Source organism: Penicillium canescens, assembly GCF_028828765.1.
Source record: "Penicillium canescens strain IBT 15451 chromosome Unknown utg000003l_segment0_segment0, whole genome shotgun sequence".
Classification (NCBI taxonomy): domain Eukaryota; kingdom Fungi; phylum Ascomycota; class Eurotiomycetes; order Eurotiales; family Aspergillaceae; genus Penicillium; species Penicillium canescens.
Genome location: NW_026703965.1, coordinates 3,070,315 through 3,086,915, shown reverse-complemented (window position 1 = coordinate 3,086,915; position 16,601 = coordinate 3,070,315). Strand labels below are relative to the sequence as shown.

Here is a 16,601-nt window from a genome sequence, read left to right as displayed (position 1 = left end):
GTTTCATAGTAGCCTCAGTAGTTCCGATTCAAAAAGACATTCTAGTTTTTCTCTTCCCCTGAGTATTCTGCAACTCAACTTGGCCTTGACCAAACTTGATATTTGGCGCCGAATGGTACTGTAGTTGGTTTCTACGCGCCCGCCAGACCCAATCAGCGCCAAGAACATAGGTGATATCGGCTTCCCCGCTGTTAGCTTCCTCTGACATCCCATCGGCTTGGGGTTGTGACTTGCTCTTTTTCTTTGATATTCTTCTCTCTTTAGCCTCCTTGAATCGTGCACCTCCAACAAAAGCGCCATGGCGGACGCCTTCCAGGCCCGGACGTTGAAACGCAAGAACGTCAAGGGTCTTGCTCTCAATGCAGCCCCTAAAGCCACCTCCAATCCCTCCGATGGTGATGCGCAGGTCCCTGGCGCCATCGGGAACACCGAGGCCAACCGCACAGATACACTAGAAATCGGTCTCGAGTTTCGCCTCGATCTTCGCAGCGAGGACCTGGTCACATTGAAGGAGCTCGGCGCTGGAAATGGAGGAACTGTTTCCAAGGTGATGCACGCATCCACCAAGGTGGTGATGGCTCGAAAGGTACAGATTCTCTGTTTGTGTCGACTTGGTCACCCCGTATGCTGATTCCGCATTTCCTCGCATTAGATTATCCGTGTCGACGCCAAAGAGAACGTGCGGAAACAAATTCTACGAGAATTGCGCGTGGGGCACGACTGCAACTGCCCCAATATTGTGACTTTCTACGGTGCATTCCAAAACGAAGCGAGAGATATTGTGTTGTGTATGGAATATATGGATTGCGGGTAGGTCGACCGCCTGGGATGGATGTGAATATGGCTGACAGGCACAGTTCCCTCGACCGCGTTTCCAAAGACTTCGGCCCTGTCCGCGTCGATGTACTGGGAAAGATTACCGAGTCTGTGCTGGCTGGTCTGGTGTACTTGTATGAAGTCCACCGCATCATGCACCGCGATATCAAGCCCTCCAACATTCTGGTCAACTCCCGCGGTAATATCAAGCTTTGCGATTTCGGTGTCGCCACAGAGACAGTCAACTCTATTGCCGATACCTTTGTCGGCACATCTACATATATGGCCCCTGAGCGAATTCAGGGAGGAGCCTACACGGTCCGTTCAGATGTCTGGAGTGTGGGTTTGACAGTCATGGAATTGGCCGTTGGCAAATTCCCATTCGACCACTCTGACTCTGCCGCTGGCAACCGTGCCAGTGCCGGCCCAATGGGTATTCTGGATCTCCTTCAGCAGATCGTTCACGAGACAGCGCCAAAACTGCCCAAGAGTGATGCCTTCCCACCCATTCTGCACGACTTTGTCGGCAAGTGTCTCTTGAAGAAGTCCGAGGAGCGACCAACCCCGCGAGAACTATATGTATGTGTATTTGCGGCGCTCATTTTGGACCATAAACTGACCGCTCATAGGACAAGGACGCATTCCTGCAAGCTGCCAAGCGCACGCCCGTCAACCTCGAAGAATGGGCAATGAGCATGATGAAGCGTCACGACCGGAAGTCCTACCTGGGACCACCTGCACCAAAATCCCTCCGTGAGGCATCGACCCCAACCTCCAACTCGACCTCATCCCCAGCGCCCACATCAGCAACGGGTGCCAAACCCCCACCCATCAGCAAGCCATCTCGCACGCCCCAGCAGTCTCCTTTCCCATCGAACCCAGTATCAAGCGACCTCCCTCTGAACGATCCCTCCGCCAACCACCGCTACTACCCTCAGTCCCAGACTAGCCACTACGTCTCCTCGCGGTCTCCTCAACCCCCTTCCCTGGAGCACCTCTCACTGGAAACAAGTGACGACAACGACATCCGTGCTGGCCGCCACGCAGTGCGTCAGCATCTAGGAGACCCGGTATCTGCTATCGATGCCCCATCTCGCCCGTTCATGAGCCCTCGCTCTGCCAGCTCGAACACTTCCTCCTCTAACTCCCGCACTAACTTGCACTCGGCCACACTGCCTATGCGTCCTGCTCCTCCAAACGGTGCGCCTCCTGCCCCACCAGTCTCGGCCGGTGGGACTCGGCGCACTCAGCCAGGACGTGATGCATATCATTAAGCCATGTACTGGGATATGATATTTTCTCGTTTATTCCTATCTACCTCTCGTGATGGACCTGCATATTTTGAACTTGAACCCGATCTTGCGTGGTTAGCTCGTTATTTATCGGCCATGGACTTTTCTAGCTGATTCTCTCGTTTTCCCTTCTGTCTGTGTATTCGGCGCTTTCTTGAGATGAATCAAAACAAAAAAGATATGAAGACACAAGACACACTACGCCCCCATAGCATTTTCCTTTTCTTTCTATTTCTCTCGTCATTTTTGTCTGGCCCTTCATCAACATCAACTCGCATTCCCATCTACCTGTGGATATCCCTCGTTCTGCCAATGTCGGTACTTTTGTTGGGTTTTTTCTTCTACTTCTTTCCTCAATGATTCTCTACCTGTCTGATTGGAATGTTTGATTTGGCAACGACACCCCCTTTTTCCCTTTTCTTCTTCTCTGTTTCTGTTCATTCTGAACTCGATCTCTTTCTTGTTTGCTGGGATATATCTTCCTGCATTATTCGGCGTACATAATTGCAATTTCATTTTCTTTTTTTCTTTCTAGCCTAGCTATGTTTCAGGAGTTTTTACGTGGTAGTCAAGTTATTCGTACAGTTGGGTCTCTTATATGTGTGGACAGCTCGTCAGTACAAGAACAGAATGTGTTTCACCGTCAGGTGTAAACCAAAGCACGCAATGCAAAGGAGATATCATTGAATTCTTCAATCAATTGTAAAAGATGATACGAAGTCCAGCAAGGTATAGATACAGAGCTCATGGTAAAAGACTTTAACAAAGAAATGCGGACACGAACAGCACCCAGAGCCCAAGACCGAAAGCAAACACAAACCAACAGAAGATCGCAAATACAAATCAAACTCAAATCCCACAGGGAAACGCCTGACACCGTGAGCATGGAATCAATCAAGTCTATTTCATCATGAGCTCCGGCCCAGCTAGTGGGCTAGGACCCGGCGGCGCAGGAGCAGGAACAGAAGCAGGAGCAGGAGCAGGAGCAGGTGCAGGTGCAGGAGCAGGAGTAGGAGCAGGAGCAGGAGCAGGAGCAGGAGCAGGAGGTGCAGCATTAGGCGTTGAAGGAGAAGGCGCAAGACCAGGCGTCGGGGTCGATAGTGCAGATGCTTTTCCACCTCGAGTGCTGGTGCTTCCACCTCGGCTAGAGCTGCCTGCACCACCACCGCGACCACCGCGGCCTTCATTTGCCGCGGAGGCAGTAGTGCCGTTACGGTCAGCGTGTTTCTCACCGTCTGCTTTCTTGCTGCCACGCGGACGGCGCGTTGTACCACCTCGCGAACCAGGTCCGCGCAGTGGCAGGCCGGTATCCTGGGAAATAGGCACAGCGGCGGCAATGGGGACGTGAGGATGAGAAGCCGTAGACCGACCTCGGCCTGTGCCTCGGCCACGGCCACGGCCGCGCTTGATTGTACCATCGGCCCTGTGAATTGTTAGAATCCGTACCATGCTATCATGAAAACCATGAGAACATACCGTTCCACTTGGATTTTCTCTCCCTCTGGCACCAATGGCCCGCTGTAGACAAAGAATCCATCCTTACTAGCAGCAGCCTGCTCTTGCCAGACCATCTCACTGTCATCAACGAATGGGTCATCACGGTCATACTCTTCAACCTTCTTTCGGCGCTTCTTCTTTCCATCGCTCGCTTCGGAGGGTGCACCGTTGGTTCCGACACCAGTACCACCCATCGCAACATCGCCATCCACGTCACTATCACGTTCAGCATCAAGGCTCAGGTCCTCGTCAGCACTCTCGCCCGCTGAAATGCCCTTGGCGTTCTTATCGTTTCGCTCTAATGCAGCACCAGCAGCTGCCACACGGGCCAAGCGCGCTTTGTGAGCGGCCAGTCGCGGATGTAAAGCCGCAAAACCATATTGTTCTTCGGCCAGTCGCGCGAAATTGACAATCTGATTTCCCTTTCCTAGAGGGACGTGGACAATGATATTCGGGGTGCTGCGCGAGTCTGGCGATTTCGCAGATTCATCTACTCCGAATAGGGCGTTACTGATCAAGCCAGAGCCTTGCGGTAGTTGCGGGGCCTCTTTAGCAGGTCGAATGGGTTTAGGCGATGGAGCCTTTGATGCAGGAGTCGCCGTCCCCTTTTCCTTCTTAGCACTAGGAGCAGATTGTTCCTTTGGTTGTTCTTTGGGATCGACTTCCATTACCTCGGACGGTTGGGGTCTGGGTGGGGTCGGCTGCTTTAAAGGTTCGGGGTGCGCGTGGGATTGTGGTTGAGGTTGGCGCATAGCGGGTGGAGAGAGCTCAAGTTTTGGCGGTTGTGATTGCACAGGCCGCTGCTCAGCGGGTGGGTATGGAGTTGTGTAGTGATTCGATTGCGAAAACGCATGCGGTGTATGCACGGCTCCATGAGAAGGCGACGAGATGGGGAGGGGCGAAGGGGCTACGGATGGATGCGTGGGCGTGGGAGCCATCGGAGGCGGCGCCGGTGAAGAGAGAGCAGAGACATGACCAGAGGAGGTACGCTGGAGCGGAGTGTAAATTGGTTGGGAGGTTTGAGGGGGGTCGATGATACTCGAGATCGCTGGCGATGCACTGGCGCGATAAGCGTTATGTGGGGAGACTGCGTGAATCGGGGGACTGTATGCTGGTGCCGGGGAAGGGTTGTCAAAGGCTGACCGAATCGGATCGAAATTTTGTCCACTGGTCCTTTGGGGAGGTTGTGGTTGTGGCGTTGGCGGTTGTGATTGCGGACGCGGGGGCTGTAGCGGTTGTGACAGCTGGTATGCAGCTCCCGGAGCTGTGGGATGTGGGCTTTGGGAGTAAGGCGATTGGGCTGGTTGGGCTGACTGAATTGATTGGGGTGGTTGAGCTGGCTGGGGTGCTGTAGGTACTTGGACAGACACTTGGACAGGGCTTCGGGCGTCTGCCGAAGCGTCACCCCCGTCGCATCAGCGGATGGCTCCAGCTTGGCTTTCTTCCGAGAGCCGGCGGTAGTTGTTGACTTTTCCCGAGGTCGACGCGGAGCTCGAGCTGGCTTCTCCTTTGGTTCTTTGTCCTTTTTAGGCTTGGCGTCGGGCTCGTCGTCCTTCTTACGACGCGACCGTCTGGCGGTACCGGAGGCACGTCGGGCGTTGGTGTCGGGTTTGGGATCAGACTCAACAGGTAGGCCTTCTGTAGGCACCACGGCCGGATCCGTAGACATAGTTGTGCACAATTGTAATCTTATCAAAAGGATGAATTCTGACGAAAGTGGACAAACTGGACAAAGTGGGCAAAGTGGATGGAATCGGTCGCTAAGACGTGTTGTCAGGAATGAAAGTTGGGGGAATTAAGGCACAGATAAGAAAGATCCGAGTTGAAAAGGAACATCAAAAACATGAGAGAGATGGAAAGGGGAGAGGGAACACTTGAAAATGAAGGAAATGGGAAAAGGGAAAATGGAAGATGGAAGGGATTAAGCCCGGGGAGGGAAAGGGAGAAAAGAAAAAGGAAAAAAAATGGGAAGAAAGGGGAGATTCATTACAGAGTAGAAACTACTAACTGAACGGCCAGTCAATATGTCTAGGAGAGTCAGAATGCAAGATATACAGAGTAGAGAGTGAAATCTCAGAAAATCAAATGACAGTGACAATGCTTCAAACTCCCAATACTAATGAGTTGTTCTTACTGAGGTCATTGGTATCATATCCAGTTTCCTGCAGTTGTGCCCGTTGTACCTCAGGTACTTATACAGGAACTAACTATATGGGGCAGTTGATTTGAGGCATTTCCAAAATTCGGAGTGATTAGACTCGAGTTATTGCCGTGTGTCTTGTGTCACTTTGGAGGTTCCATAGCATCTTCTTATAGCCATCAACATGAACACAGTATTGTCTCGCATCCCGAAGCTTATGCAATACCTGGAGTGTCATAAGTAACTTAGTCTACTGTATTGGATTCACGTGTAGATGCGATGGTTAAGTCATGGTACGCTAGCTGAGTGTCTATAGTCTGGACTATATCAAGATTTCGAGGGATACGTCATACACCAAATGCAGAACATCCTGTGTTGAGAAACAGTCCATGAAGTCAAGCGAGGTGTATAGATGCAACTGAACCAGTGTGAGGAGTCCCGATTGGGCCTAGCACATCCGTCATCTACCGCTAACCCAATGTGGTTAGTCCGTTCTGCAGACCCATTTTAGGCTTTGGGAGCCGCATCCCCGCGCTGACATAACTTTTTTTCTTCTCTTCTTTGTCTTGACAACATGGCTTTCCGCGGCGAACGTTTCGTCCTCGATCTGGATGGTGACGAAGGTGCTCCTGAGATCCCCTCTCCATTCTCTCTCATCGGCGAAATCCAAGAACGGACCCCCTCCGCCGTCAAACCCCCTGCCCCAACGCTATCGAGCTCATCCACCGGCTTCCCGGCTCCTCGCCAGCGCAAGCCATCTTCCTTCAAACAGCGACGAGCTAAACAATCCACCAAGCCCGATACGTCTACTGAGGAACCTGTTCAAGATGAAAAGAAGCTTATCGATGAGGAAAACCGGCGACAGCTGGCAGCCATGTCGGACGCCCAGATCAACCAGGAACGAGAAGAGTTGATGGAACAGATGGACCCCGGACTCCTGGAACGGTTCCTCCGCAGAGCTAGAATCGACGAGGATGAGCAGAGCGACAAAGAGCCGCCGGCATCGGCACCCAAAGATGAAGCTGCGTCTAAACCGAAGAAATCAGTTTCATTCGATGTGCCCGAGCCAACATCCAGACCACGAGCACCATCAACAGCTCAATCTCACTCTCTCCAAAAACCATCCAAACCACACCCAGTCAATGAAGACCGCCCACCCAACTCTCTCCCCCAGGACCTTCATCCAGCCTCCGAACAACCCTCCCTCGACCCAGCAACCCTCGAAACCTTCCACTTCCCACAGCCCTCAACACCCATGCCAATCCTCGACCCCTCTTCCCCCAACTTCCTCGCAGACCTCCAGTCCCACTACTTCCCCGAAATCTCCCAGGACCCATCAACCCTCTCCTGGCTCCAACCCCTTAGCGCCGACGAAGAAGACCCCGACTCAACGTCAGCCTACCACCCGGCCAGCAGCGCCATTTCCATGGCCCCCTCGGCAATCCGCTTCTCACTCACAGGCACAATCCTCGCTCCCGAAACCTCCCTTTCTCTCCCAACAACCATGGGCCTGCACCACCACGGCGACGATCCACATGCGGCGGGGTACACAATCCCCGAGCTGGCCATCCTGGCACGCTCGACATTCCCCGCACAGCGCTGTATCGCATGGCAGGTTATCGGCCGGATCCTATTCCGCCTGGGTCGCGCGGAGTTCGGTGATCGCGGTGGGCCATTGTCCGAGGGTTTGTGGTTTGTGATCGAGAAGGAAGGTGTTGTCGCCGGTATGCTTGCTGAAGCGGATGGTGCTGCTGGCCAGAGTACTGGCAGAAACAGGGATTTCGATAAAAAAGGCTCCGAGGGCAAGAATGGCGGTACGCCTGTCGCGTCTGGCGTTGGACGTCATGCTAGTGCTGCTGCTTGGGCTGTGGAAGGTATCTGGCTGTGGCAGAAGGGTGGTGGTGGTGATCGTGGGCTGTTGAAGGAAGGACAGCACCGTTCGTTATAGAGCATACATTTACATTTCGTTCTTCTTTTATGTTTCTTACGAGTGAATAGCTTTTGCATATTATGGATGATGAAATGAGACTATAGATATGGAAATGAGGAAATGACATCTAAGTTTGTTGATTTAGTTCAAGAATATGAGACAGGCAAATGGACGCTGATTAACATTGATATCATAAGAAATCATATTCCGATTCTCTTGACCTACAGTCAAGCATATAAAATACACATAGCATATGGGAATAACTCTAGGGCAAGATGACCCTCTCTCTGTCTTACACATAATCATCACTACACAAACCCAGCCCAAACCCCATTCTATTCATCAACCCGATCCCCAATCTGCACACCCCAAACCTGCCACCTAGCATCATCAACAAAGTCCCTCCTCAACCAAAGCCCCGAAGGCGGCTGCACAGCCTTCATTCCAGGATCTAACGAATCCCGTTCCACAGGCTGTGTGCGATCCAACCAATCAAACAACAACCGCAACTGCCAGATGTGATCACGGACTTCATCCGGATCAGCGCCGCGGCCACGCGCAGACTGCACGATATTACGCACCGTATGAGACAGTGCGAGTCGGGCGTCCACAGCTGAAGTGCGTAGCCAGGGTGGCGCGGAGACGACGTCTGAGGTGATTCGTTCTCCGCGCATTGGGAAGGAGGATGGGAGGACGAGGGAGCGTTCGCGGATGTCGAGGCCTTGGAGGGCGGGGAGGTTGAAGATCCAGTCCCAGGGGGATTGGGAGGGTGAGGCTGTGGGGGAAGTTGCTGAGAGGAGGGTTGCACGGGTTGGCCAGGCGGAGGGGGGCAGGCCCTTTGCTTGGTTTGAGGTTGTTACTGTTGCGGTTGGGAGAATGTCTTGGGTTTCGCTGAGGCCTGTTAGGGTAGAGGCGAAGACGGAGGTTGAGGAGCCCGAGGGGCTGTAGGTTGCTTTGCGGCGGAGGTAGATTGATGGGTCACCACGGTGGAATTTCTCGCGGAGAGCATCGTTTTGGCTGAAGTCTAGGACTAGAGGCCAGTGGTCTGGGCCGCGGATTTCGATGCGTGAGATGCTGCTTGGGTCTGGGAGGAGACAGGGAGCGCCGATTGTGCGGGTTGTTTCGTCGTTGAAGGTTATGGTGATTGGTGTGGAGATAGGTCGGCGGGTGTCGAGATCACGGGGAACGAGGCAGCGGGGTTCGGCGGCGAGGACCCATAGATGGCGGAAGGCTTGGAGATGGCATTTGTTGTCTAGGACGGAGGTAGGGAAGATTGGGTAGAATGCGCAGATGAGGGAGACTACGGCGCGGTTGGATGTACCGAGTGTGTAGCTGCCTCCGCCTAGGAAGAGAACTCCTATCGCCATGTGTGCTGCCATGTGGCTGCCATAGGGTGTGTCGGCGTCGATGCGGCCGTGCAGTGAGCGCAGGCGTCGGAATAGAGCTAGATCACCCGTACCAGCCATAACTGCGGCTGCGGCTAGGGCTACCACATCCTGGCAGTTGCGGACAGAATTGCGTGCCAGCTTGGCATCGTAGTTGCGCACAGGCAGCCGTGAAATGCGGATGAACTGATCTAGATAGAACAGCAATAGATCTCGCGCTTGTGCTTGTCCCGACCCAGCATGGCGGAGACCGAGAGCAAAGCAAAGACCGGCAATGATATTGAAGAAAGGCATGTCTTCACTGCGCAGGCGGCGCACATCGACAAGTCGCGGTCTGCCTCGGTATACCTCAGGAAGACTTGAACTAATCCACTCAGCAGTGGGCTGGATGCTGTCCCACATGATAATATGCCGAGCCAGAGTTCGCAACAGGAACAGATCTGGTCTTACGTAGTCGAAGCGAACAGTTGTATCGGGGATATCAATTTTTTTGGCCAGAACCGAATCGTTCGTCTTCATAAAGATGATCATCAAGGCAACTGTTGCGCCAGCTGTGGCACGGTCAAGCACATGGGCGATATCGACGTTCTTGGTGCCCACAGCAATTGCCAACAGCCGTTCAACAATGTGCATGTCACGCATACCACGCAAATCATCACCCTTGCCAAGGTTGATGAAACCAAGTGCAAATCCTGCAGCCAGGCGATATCCTTCATCACGGAGGTCTTCTTGGGTAGCAGCTTGCTCGTCATACTCACTATTTTCAATTTCAGAAAGCATAACCTCGCTCATGCGACGATGCTGAGAGCCACAGTAGAGCATACCAATACCCATAATTCCGGCAGTTTGAGTCAAAGGCGAAAGGTTCAGCTCAGCTGCCCCCATTGGGAGCATTCGTGTCACATGTACCGAGAGCAGGCGTGTGATGAGGGTATCCATTGTACCGATATACGATGCAGAAAGTCCGAGCAAGAGACCAATAGAGGTCATGGTATGCTTGGGGGTGAGGTACTTGAAAGCAACCCACTTGGCTAGTGACTTGAGATGTCCATTCAGACCCAGGGCCAACAAGAAGCCGGCATGGCGATTGGTAAGTTCCTGTGGCTTGTTGAACAAGATCCATGAAGTGTCGATTCCCTTGGACGCCTTGGAAATTGCCAGGCCGGTGGAGACACCATTGTGGAAGAATGCCCAACAAACTTTCTCTTCTGAAAATGCAGATCTTTCGGCACTGACTGTCACATTAGATGGCTTCATGACACACTGTAGCGAAAAGGACGGAATCGGCAGTTTCTCGGTCAATAATGGAAGCCGTCCACTGAAGGAAAGCATTCCACGGCCCGCAGGAGTAGAAAGAGTGCGGACAGTCACCAGCTGCACAATCTCCTTTTGCGCTTCGAGAAGATCAGCATCGCTCCAATCTGGCTCGGGTATGCACTCTGCCACGGGAGCTTTAGATTGGTTAAGGAGTCTGGCTGCTTCTAGGAACCGCTTATCCTCTTTGAATATCAATCTTGTCACAGAGAATCGATCCGCCTCCGCGGAGGCCTCAAAGGCGTTGATGGCATCGATGTCCAACGCCGCACTGCTGATATAATGGAAGTCTCGTACAGCGTCATGAGACGGTACATGTTGCTGTGGTGCTGGTAATGAAGTGGTTTGAGCGGGATTCATCGACATGTAGAGGTCCTCCCGGTCAATTAATTCCAGAAGCGATGCGTTCCAGGAGGTGGAGGCTTCGATCTGGCATTGCATTACTGCTTCGTATAACGGTGCACTGACACCTTCGGGGAAGCTGTCAATGACACTCTTGGTGAATCCCCAACGTTGCAATAGTTTAATCTTTTCCAAGGGCGTTGATACATCATGAACTTCGGTGAAGAAGCCATTCAGCGCCAATGTCCTTGGTGTGAGGCTGAAACATTCACGCCACATGCGGCCCTTTCTAGGACTTCGCTCGGACGCAGTCACAATATCAAGGAGTGTGACAAATGGCGTCGGGTTTTTGTGAGCGGCGTCCATGAGGAAAGCAAAGATAGATGGAGGAGAGAAAGGTTCTCGAGGCACATTAAGTGCGGAAATTTTAGTATCCTCAAATTGCCAGCGCTCCATACTGGCCATTTCGTTACCGAAGTAGGCATCCTCGGTCCATTTCCAAGAGTCCCAGCCCAGCCAGCCGCCCAGTTGTGCGAGAACAGGAGCAAGCAGACCCAATGGTCTCCGGGACTCTTCCGAATCACAGGTTGAAAGTTTCTGTTCTTCACGGAGCAAATGCAAGGCCACAACGACACTGCATAAAGCGGTGCATCTTGTGTTTTCAGAGAAGAGTTCCGAAATAGGGAGATAACCTTCGTTGCCGGCAGCCCTGACGCCTTGGGGAGTTTGAAGGAATTCACGGCTGAGAGAGATGCATCGAAGCAAGTACGAATTGTTGCGGTAGGTGGATCGGCTCGCATTGGGCTGGTCAACTTTGGGTGTACGCGACGTTGTTGCGAGATCCTCGATTGCATCTTGTTCAACAATCCATCCCCAGGAGCTGTCCATCATCCAGGGCGCTACAACACCTGATGAGCCAGACTCCAGGTCCAGCATGGTCTCCCAGCTTTCGAGATCAAGATGGCCGCCACTACTCGACCTTAGCAAGCCCTTCTTGCGGCGTGTTCGCTTGGGTGTTGGGGTTTTGGGGGCGTGACGAATGGAACTGCTAAGCTGAATAGCACAACAGTCATAGCTGTCCACTCGAGGTCATTTTCAATGTCCTCTTTACCCCGAAGCCACTTGATGACTTCCCACCAGGCGACCATGATGCCATCACCTGCTCTGTCGGAGTCACGCAGGGCAAACTTGCAGACCCTAATTATCTTCTTCACCAGATTATTGCGGGGCTCCATTCGTATTTGGAGTCTGTGTCGTTGCTTGTCAGTGTCCACCAAGTCAATCTTGCCTCGAGAGCACACATGATCAAACTTGGTGAAGACGAGATCGGGGTCAGCCATAACTCGGTTAACGCCGCTTTCTCTTGGGCGTGCCTCGAGTTTGTTGGCAGAGATCCCATGAGGCTCATACAGCTGTAGCGGTATGGGAACCTCGATCTTTGTCGGGCTACCCCATAGGGTCTGCAAGGATAGCTCGCGGTGGCCGTTTTCTGTCTCGCTGAGTGAAAGTATTCGTGAGATGTCTCCATCGGAGATCTTGCAAGCATCTGAGATATTTGGCACATGCTTAACCTTGACCGCATGGACAAGCAATGGGCTCTGGTCGGACTTGTTCTTCTTCTTCCGGCTCTTGGAGACAGAGACTCGATCCGCTTTGAGGTTCACAATGGTCATGTTTCGTGTCTCTTGGTCCATAATGAATATGGCAACAGAAGCAGTGCTTCCCTTTGTGCGCTTCCATAGTCAGTGGAAGCTAAAGTAGAGACCTTCAACCGACGGGATGCCGGCTCTGGTGTGGACTTTTGGAAGGTTCCAGAGAATTTTGACGGGAAGCTCTCGACCTTGTTCAATAGGAGCTCCTCTGGAAGTCCAGATGCCGATTCACGAAGGGCAATGTTCTCAAAGCCTTCTGATAGCGCATCGTTATTAAGTTCTTCGAGGAGCCTATCCACCGGTGCATCCACAAAGCTGCCTGCAGTGCTATAGACAGATCCTGTTCCAGGGGGAAGAGAGCCTCGCGGGTTGAAACCAAAGCTTCCACGTGTGCTTGCTCCTCCTATAGACTGGCGGAAACTACCATGACCATGAGGTACGGCGCTAGACTGACTTCCAGTGGCCAGCTCTGAAAACGTCATGCGGTCCTGACTGGTTGCAAGATCCGTTCGGGCGAGCAAGGAGCTGACACGTCTGGATGTCTTCAGGGGCACACCGACATCTCCAAAGTCCTGCGCAACTCTTGAAGCGAGATCGTCTTCATGTTGCTGGGGTTCAGTTTGCTGACTCTTTTCGGTCCAAGCTCCAAAGCTCTCTCTACCTGCAGTGCGAGCAGCGGGTGTTGTTGTGCCAGTTGCCATGCCGAAATGTGAGCTCCGCCTCACTGACCGAGTGCCGCCTGTCTCCCGTCTGGCTTTGTCTTTTATCGAACCACCAGATTCATCATCTTTGTAGCGTGCAGTCCAAATTGTATAGATGCCTGTAGTAGTATTGAGGGTCACCACTAGGATCAATGGGCCGTTGGTTGGGCCTCTGCTTGTGCCCAGAAGCTCGTCTTTTGGAGAGATGTATACAATCTCATCTAAGGGATCCAGCACCTCAAGCCCGGATGGCCGTCTTCTGGTGCTGTTAACACTACTTTGGAGCCAACGAGAGCTCTGCGCTGTCACAACAAGGCCCATCTCTGAATGAGGATCGATGAGAGAGAAGACTCGAGGTAGGTCGTTGCTCGGGCTGGAATTAGGCATCCAAGAGCTTGGAGCAGAGAGCTTTATCGAAGGACGCCTGCCTTTGCTGGAAGGTGGTTGCATGCCAAATGATTGTGAAGCACCCGGGTCGAATAGCGAGCTGGTCATGAAGGAATTGGGAGGCGCGGTTGGCTGCTCGCGTCCTTCGGTGGGTGATGGAATCTTCCTCTGGAGAAGAAGACCGCGAGGAGTTGCGAAGACAGATTCCACCTCGAAGGGCAGAGGAATTGTATGGCTGTTGCCCGCGACAAAGAAGATATGCGCTTGCGATTTCAGGACCACCACCAGAGCTCTGGAGAGGCTCTCACTAGATTTCTGAGGAGCGATCGCTGCCACTCGTGCATCTCCGTGTAGATCCAATGTCGAGCCTTGGATTTCAAACATCGACTGTTTCCCATTTGGCTGGCTTTGTTTTGTAGATCTCTCGGTGATGGGTGGTCTCGTAGGTGTGTTTCCAGAGCGCTTGATGTTGGCGGCCGCAAACTGTGTGAAGAGAGCATGTCGGATCTCTTCTTTCTCAGGGTCCATTCGAAAGACTCGCTTCACCATCCCTGCGCGGGACCATACAACGCAATGCTTCGTCCATACCAGATCATCGTCCACCGGACCGGTCAACCCGCTTTCGTCGACGCATATCGTCCATTTGTAGTGGTCTTCCGAAGGATCAGGAGGGAGGATACCCTCTGCGACAAGATAGGATACAGCCGAAGGCTCGTGGAGGCCGAGAGATCGAACGGATGCCATGGTGGGCTGATTAGCAGCCGGTGTAGCAGTTGCAATGCGCCGTCACAAACAGTTCTCTGGTCCAAACCGTTGAATTGGTCATTTCGTCCATGTAGCTTAAGTAACGGTGCGCCGGCCACAGGACATGGTTGTTGAATGTCGAAGTTGGAAACGCGCTGGAACGCGGATTGGATCGACTTTCTCGCCGCCCAAAACAACTTCCGTCAACACCTCCCCTCGCTACACTTTTTTCCCTACTCGTCTATCGATCTCCGCTCAAGGCTTGTTTAGGAATTGAGATTCTACTCATCGATCTTTGGGTTGTCTGTTATCCTTACGGTGCCCTTTGGCGCCTGTGCTTGAACCTGGAAGCTCTGAACAGCTCGACAGCATCGCAATTCCCACGATGCCCTCATTCCCAACCACCCCTCTGGTTCGGCCCAGAGAAGATGGCCTACAGATAAGGTAGGGTTGATTGCGGTCTACTCGCAATACTTGAATTGATGCTGATTCTGTGTCTGCAAACTTTTAGCTATCGCCTCCCTCATCGCGTTCACTCAGCCAAGGGCTACCCCTCCGAGCTCCTAATGGCTCCTCTATCATTGTTTACGGTTACGACACCGGATTGAAGGTTGTCTGGAGAGGAGGAAGACGTTTTGCAGAGTCGAAAGCACCAGCGCCTACCGAGAAGCCGAGGCGCGCAGAAAACAATGTGGACGACTCAGTAATGATCATTGATTCTGATGAGGAAGAGCCTGAACAACCAACACAAGTAGAGCCCAGCTACGATTTCAGTCTGGAGGAGACCGAGGTCGATCCTGCTGCTCCGTACGAAGAGATTCTACGACAGATTGATATTCCCCTTGGAAGCCGAGTTCTGGATGTGGCGGTTCCTCAGGTCCTCCCCGAAGAATTGCGCTCACCCCTTGACGCCTTCCCGCCTATTTTGAGAAACACAATTGTTGTATCTGCAGTTTGCTCTGACTTTTCAACACGAGTTGTGACTTTGCCGCTTGCGCCTCCTCACCCTACACAGACCGACCCTGCGAGCTGGCGCATTCGGAGTCTCACGGTCACTGGTGCCACTACTCATCAAGATACTCCCCGAGGAGTGTCTCTGACCTTCACCTGTCAGGAGAACGAGGAGGAAAGCCCACGCAAATCGCGGGGCCGGTTCGGCAATCATGGAAAATGGGATCTCCTTGTGGCCACGCATTCTGCAGAAGGGTCCGGCGCACTGTTGTTGCACCGGATCCCAATCCGAGAGGATTCATCGAGATCAGCCTCCTATCGCTTCCTGGAGGAAGACATCGTTTCTCAGCGACGACTCCTGCCAGCACCTGCACAAACGATCACCTTTAACCCTTCACCATGGCCATCCCCCCGCCATTCGACCCTGCTTGTTGCATTCCACAGCGGATGTGTCAAGGTTTACTCTTGTTTCTCCGTGAAGAAGGCCTCTAAGACTGCGCGACGGGCATCCATTCCTCAGGAAGACTATGAAACTACCGACATGGAAGGTCGGTGGCTGATTAGCCTGTACCCCGGCTTTGAGCAGGGTCCCATTGGACTGCCCCGACGAAAGACAATCATTGATGCTGATTGGGTGCTGGGTGGTAGGGCCGTCATGGTCCTTCTAGAGGATGGCGAATGGGGCGTCTGGGATATTGAAGGCGCTGGTCCTGGTGCTGCCAAGGGCCCGCTGCACCGCCAGACAAGCATTCAAGGTGTCACCGGCGGCTCATTGACTGCCTACGCAGTCAGTGGCCGTATTGTGACGCCGCTTTCCAACAACCAGTCTGAAGCAGAGCAGCGATCCCGATTTGCGCCTATGACACCATCCACAAGACGTGTTCGTGAAGATGGCCTGTTGAAGGGATCGTCGACTGCAGCCAGCCCATCCCACCGCGGCCAGATCTCCGTTTTGCAAACCAACTCAACGCAGGATGCACTCCCCGACGAATCGATTCTGCTCCGTCATGGCCGCCAGAGTGCTGTCATCCCAAGTCTGCTGTCTCTATGGCGGAACGCCGTCCAAGCCAAGGGTACCTTCGATGCCTCAAACCGCTGCCGAGTGTCTCCGTTCCAAGATGTGAACCTGATGGGCCAGAACTTCCAAGCGATTGGCCATCTACCAGCACCTGTCCGCCGTTCTCGCCAAGCACAGCGACAAGTCTTCGATGTCCTCGTGGCAGCAGAGCACCAACTCATGATCCTCGCCCCGGCATTGATCGAATCTGACGAACCGAGCCAACTTTCAGTGAAGCAGATAGCAAGCCCAGAAACCGATCAACTCATGCTCCGACGTGGTGAATTGGATGTGGAAGGAATGGGCCGACTATTGAATGGCATGGCCAACGGAGCGGCGTCTCTGCGCATGGGCAGCCCGATCAAGCGGACTCGTGTTTTCGATTGAAACGGC

At 53.1% G+C, this 16,601-nt stretch overlaps 5 protein-coding genes across 5 annotated transcripts; 3 read left to right on the top strand and 2 right to left on the bottom strand.

Moving 5' to 3' along the window:
• The first annotated feature begins 170 nt into the window (after positions 1-170).
• Positions 171-2,476, top strand: ste7 (MAP kinase kinase Ste7). The gene is made up of 4 exons (XM_058513376.1): positions 171-586; positions 653-810; positions 858-1,395; positions 1,446-2,476. Exons 1-4 carry the CDS (start codon positions 299-301, stop codon positions 2,088-2,090), a joined length of 1,629 nt encoding a protein of 542 aa, XP_058374705.1. The 5' UTR covers positions 171-298; the 3' UTR covers positions 2,091-2,476.
• A 532-nt stretch (positions 2,477-3,008) lies between these two features.
• N7446_004626 (uncharacterized protein) lies at positions 3,009-5,274 on the bottom strand (the record flags this gene model as incomplete). Its single annotated transcript, XM_058513375.1, has 3 exons — positions 3,009-3,531; positions 3,585-4,743; positions 4,974-5,274. 3 exons carry the CDS (start codon positions 5,272-5,274, stop codon positions 3,009-3,011), a joined length of 1,983 nt encoding a protein of 660 aa, XP_058374704.1.
• Positions 5,275-6,319: 1,045 nt separating this feature from the next.
• Positions 6,320-7,693, top strand: N7446_004625 (RPAP1 family protein; the record flags this gene model as incomplete). The annotated part of the gene is made up of 1 exon (XM_058513374.1): positions 6,320-7,693. The coding sequence occupies one exon, from the start codon at positions 6,320-6,322 to the stop codon at positions 7,691-7,693; it is 1,374 nt and encodes a 457-aa protein (XP_058374703.1).
• Positions 7,694-8,010: 317 nt separating this feature from the next.
• Positions 8,011-14,200, bottom strand: N7446_004624 (anaphase promoting complex subunit 1; the record flags this gene model as incomplete). The annotated part of the gene is given in 3 exon segments (XM_058513373.1): positions 8,011-11,769; positions 11,781-12,449; positions 12,482-14,200. The coding sequence occupies 3 exon segments, from the start codon at positions 14,198-14,200 to the stop codon at positions 8,011-8,013; spliced, it is 6,147 nt and encodes a 2,048-aa protein (XP_058374702.1).
• A 385-nt stretch (positions 14,201-14,585) lies between these two features.
• On the top strand, positions 14,586-16,595 carry N7446_004623 (uncharacterized protein; the record flags this gene model as incomplete). Its single annotated transcript, XM_058513372.1, has 2 exons — positions 14,586-14,612; positions 14,712-16,595. 2 exons carry the CDS (start codon positions 14,586-14,588, stop codon positions 16,593-16,595), a joined length of 1,911 nt encoding a protein of 636 aa, XP_058374701.1.
• Between the last annotated feature and the right edge of the window lie 6 nt (positions 16,596-16,601).

Coding starts and splice junctions, on each gene's coding strand:
- ste7 (XM_058513376.1), top strand. CDS start 299: ATGGCGGACGCCTTCCAGGCCCGGACGTTGAAACGCAAGAACGTCAAG. Junction 811..857: donor ATGGAATATATGGATTGCGG/GTAGGTCGACCG, acceptor TGACAGGCACAG/TTCCCTCGACCGCGTTTCCA. Junction 1,396..1,445: donor CAACCCCGCGAGAACTATAT/GTATGTGTATTT, acceptor GACCGCTCATAG/GACAAGGACGCATTCCTGCA.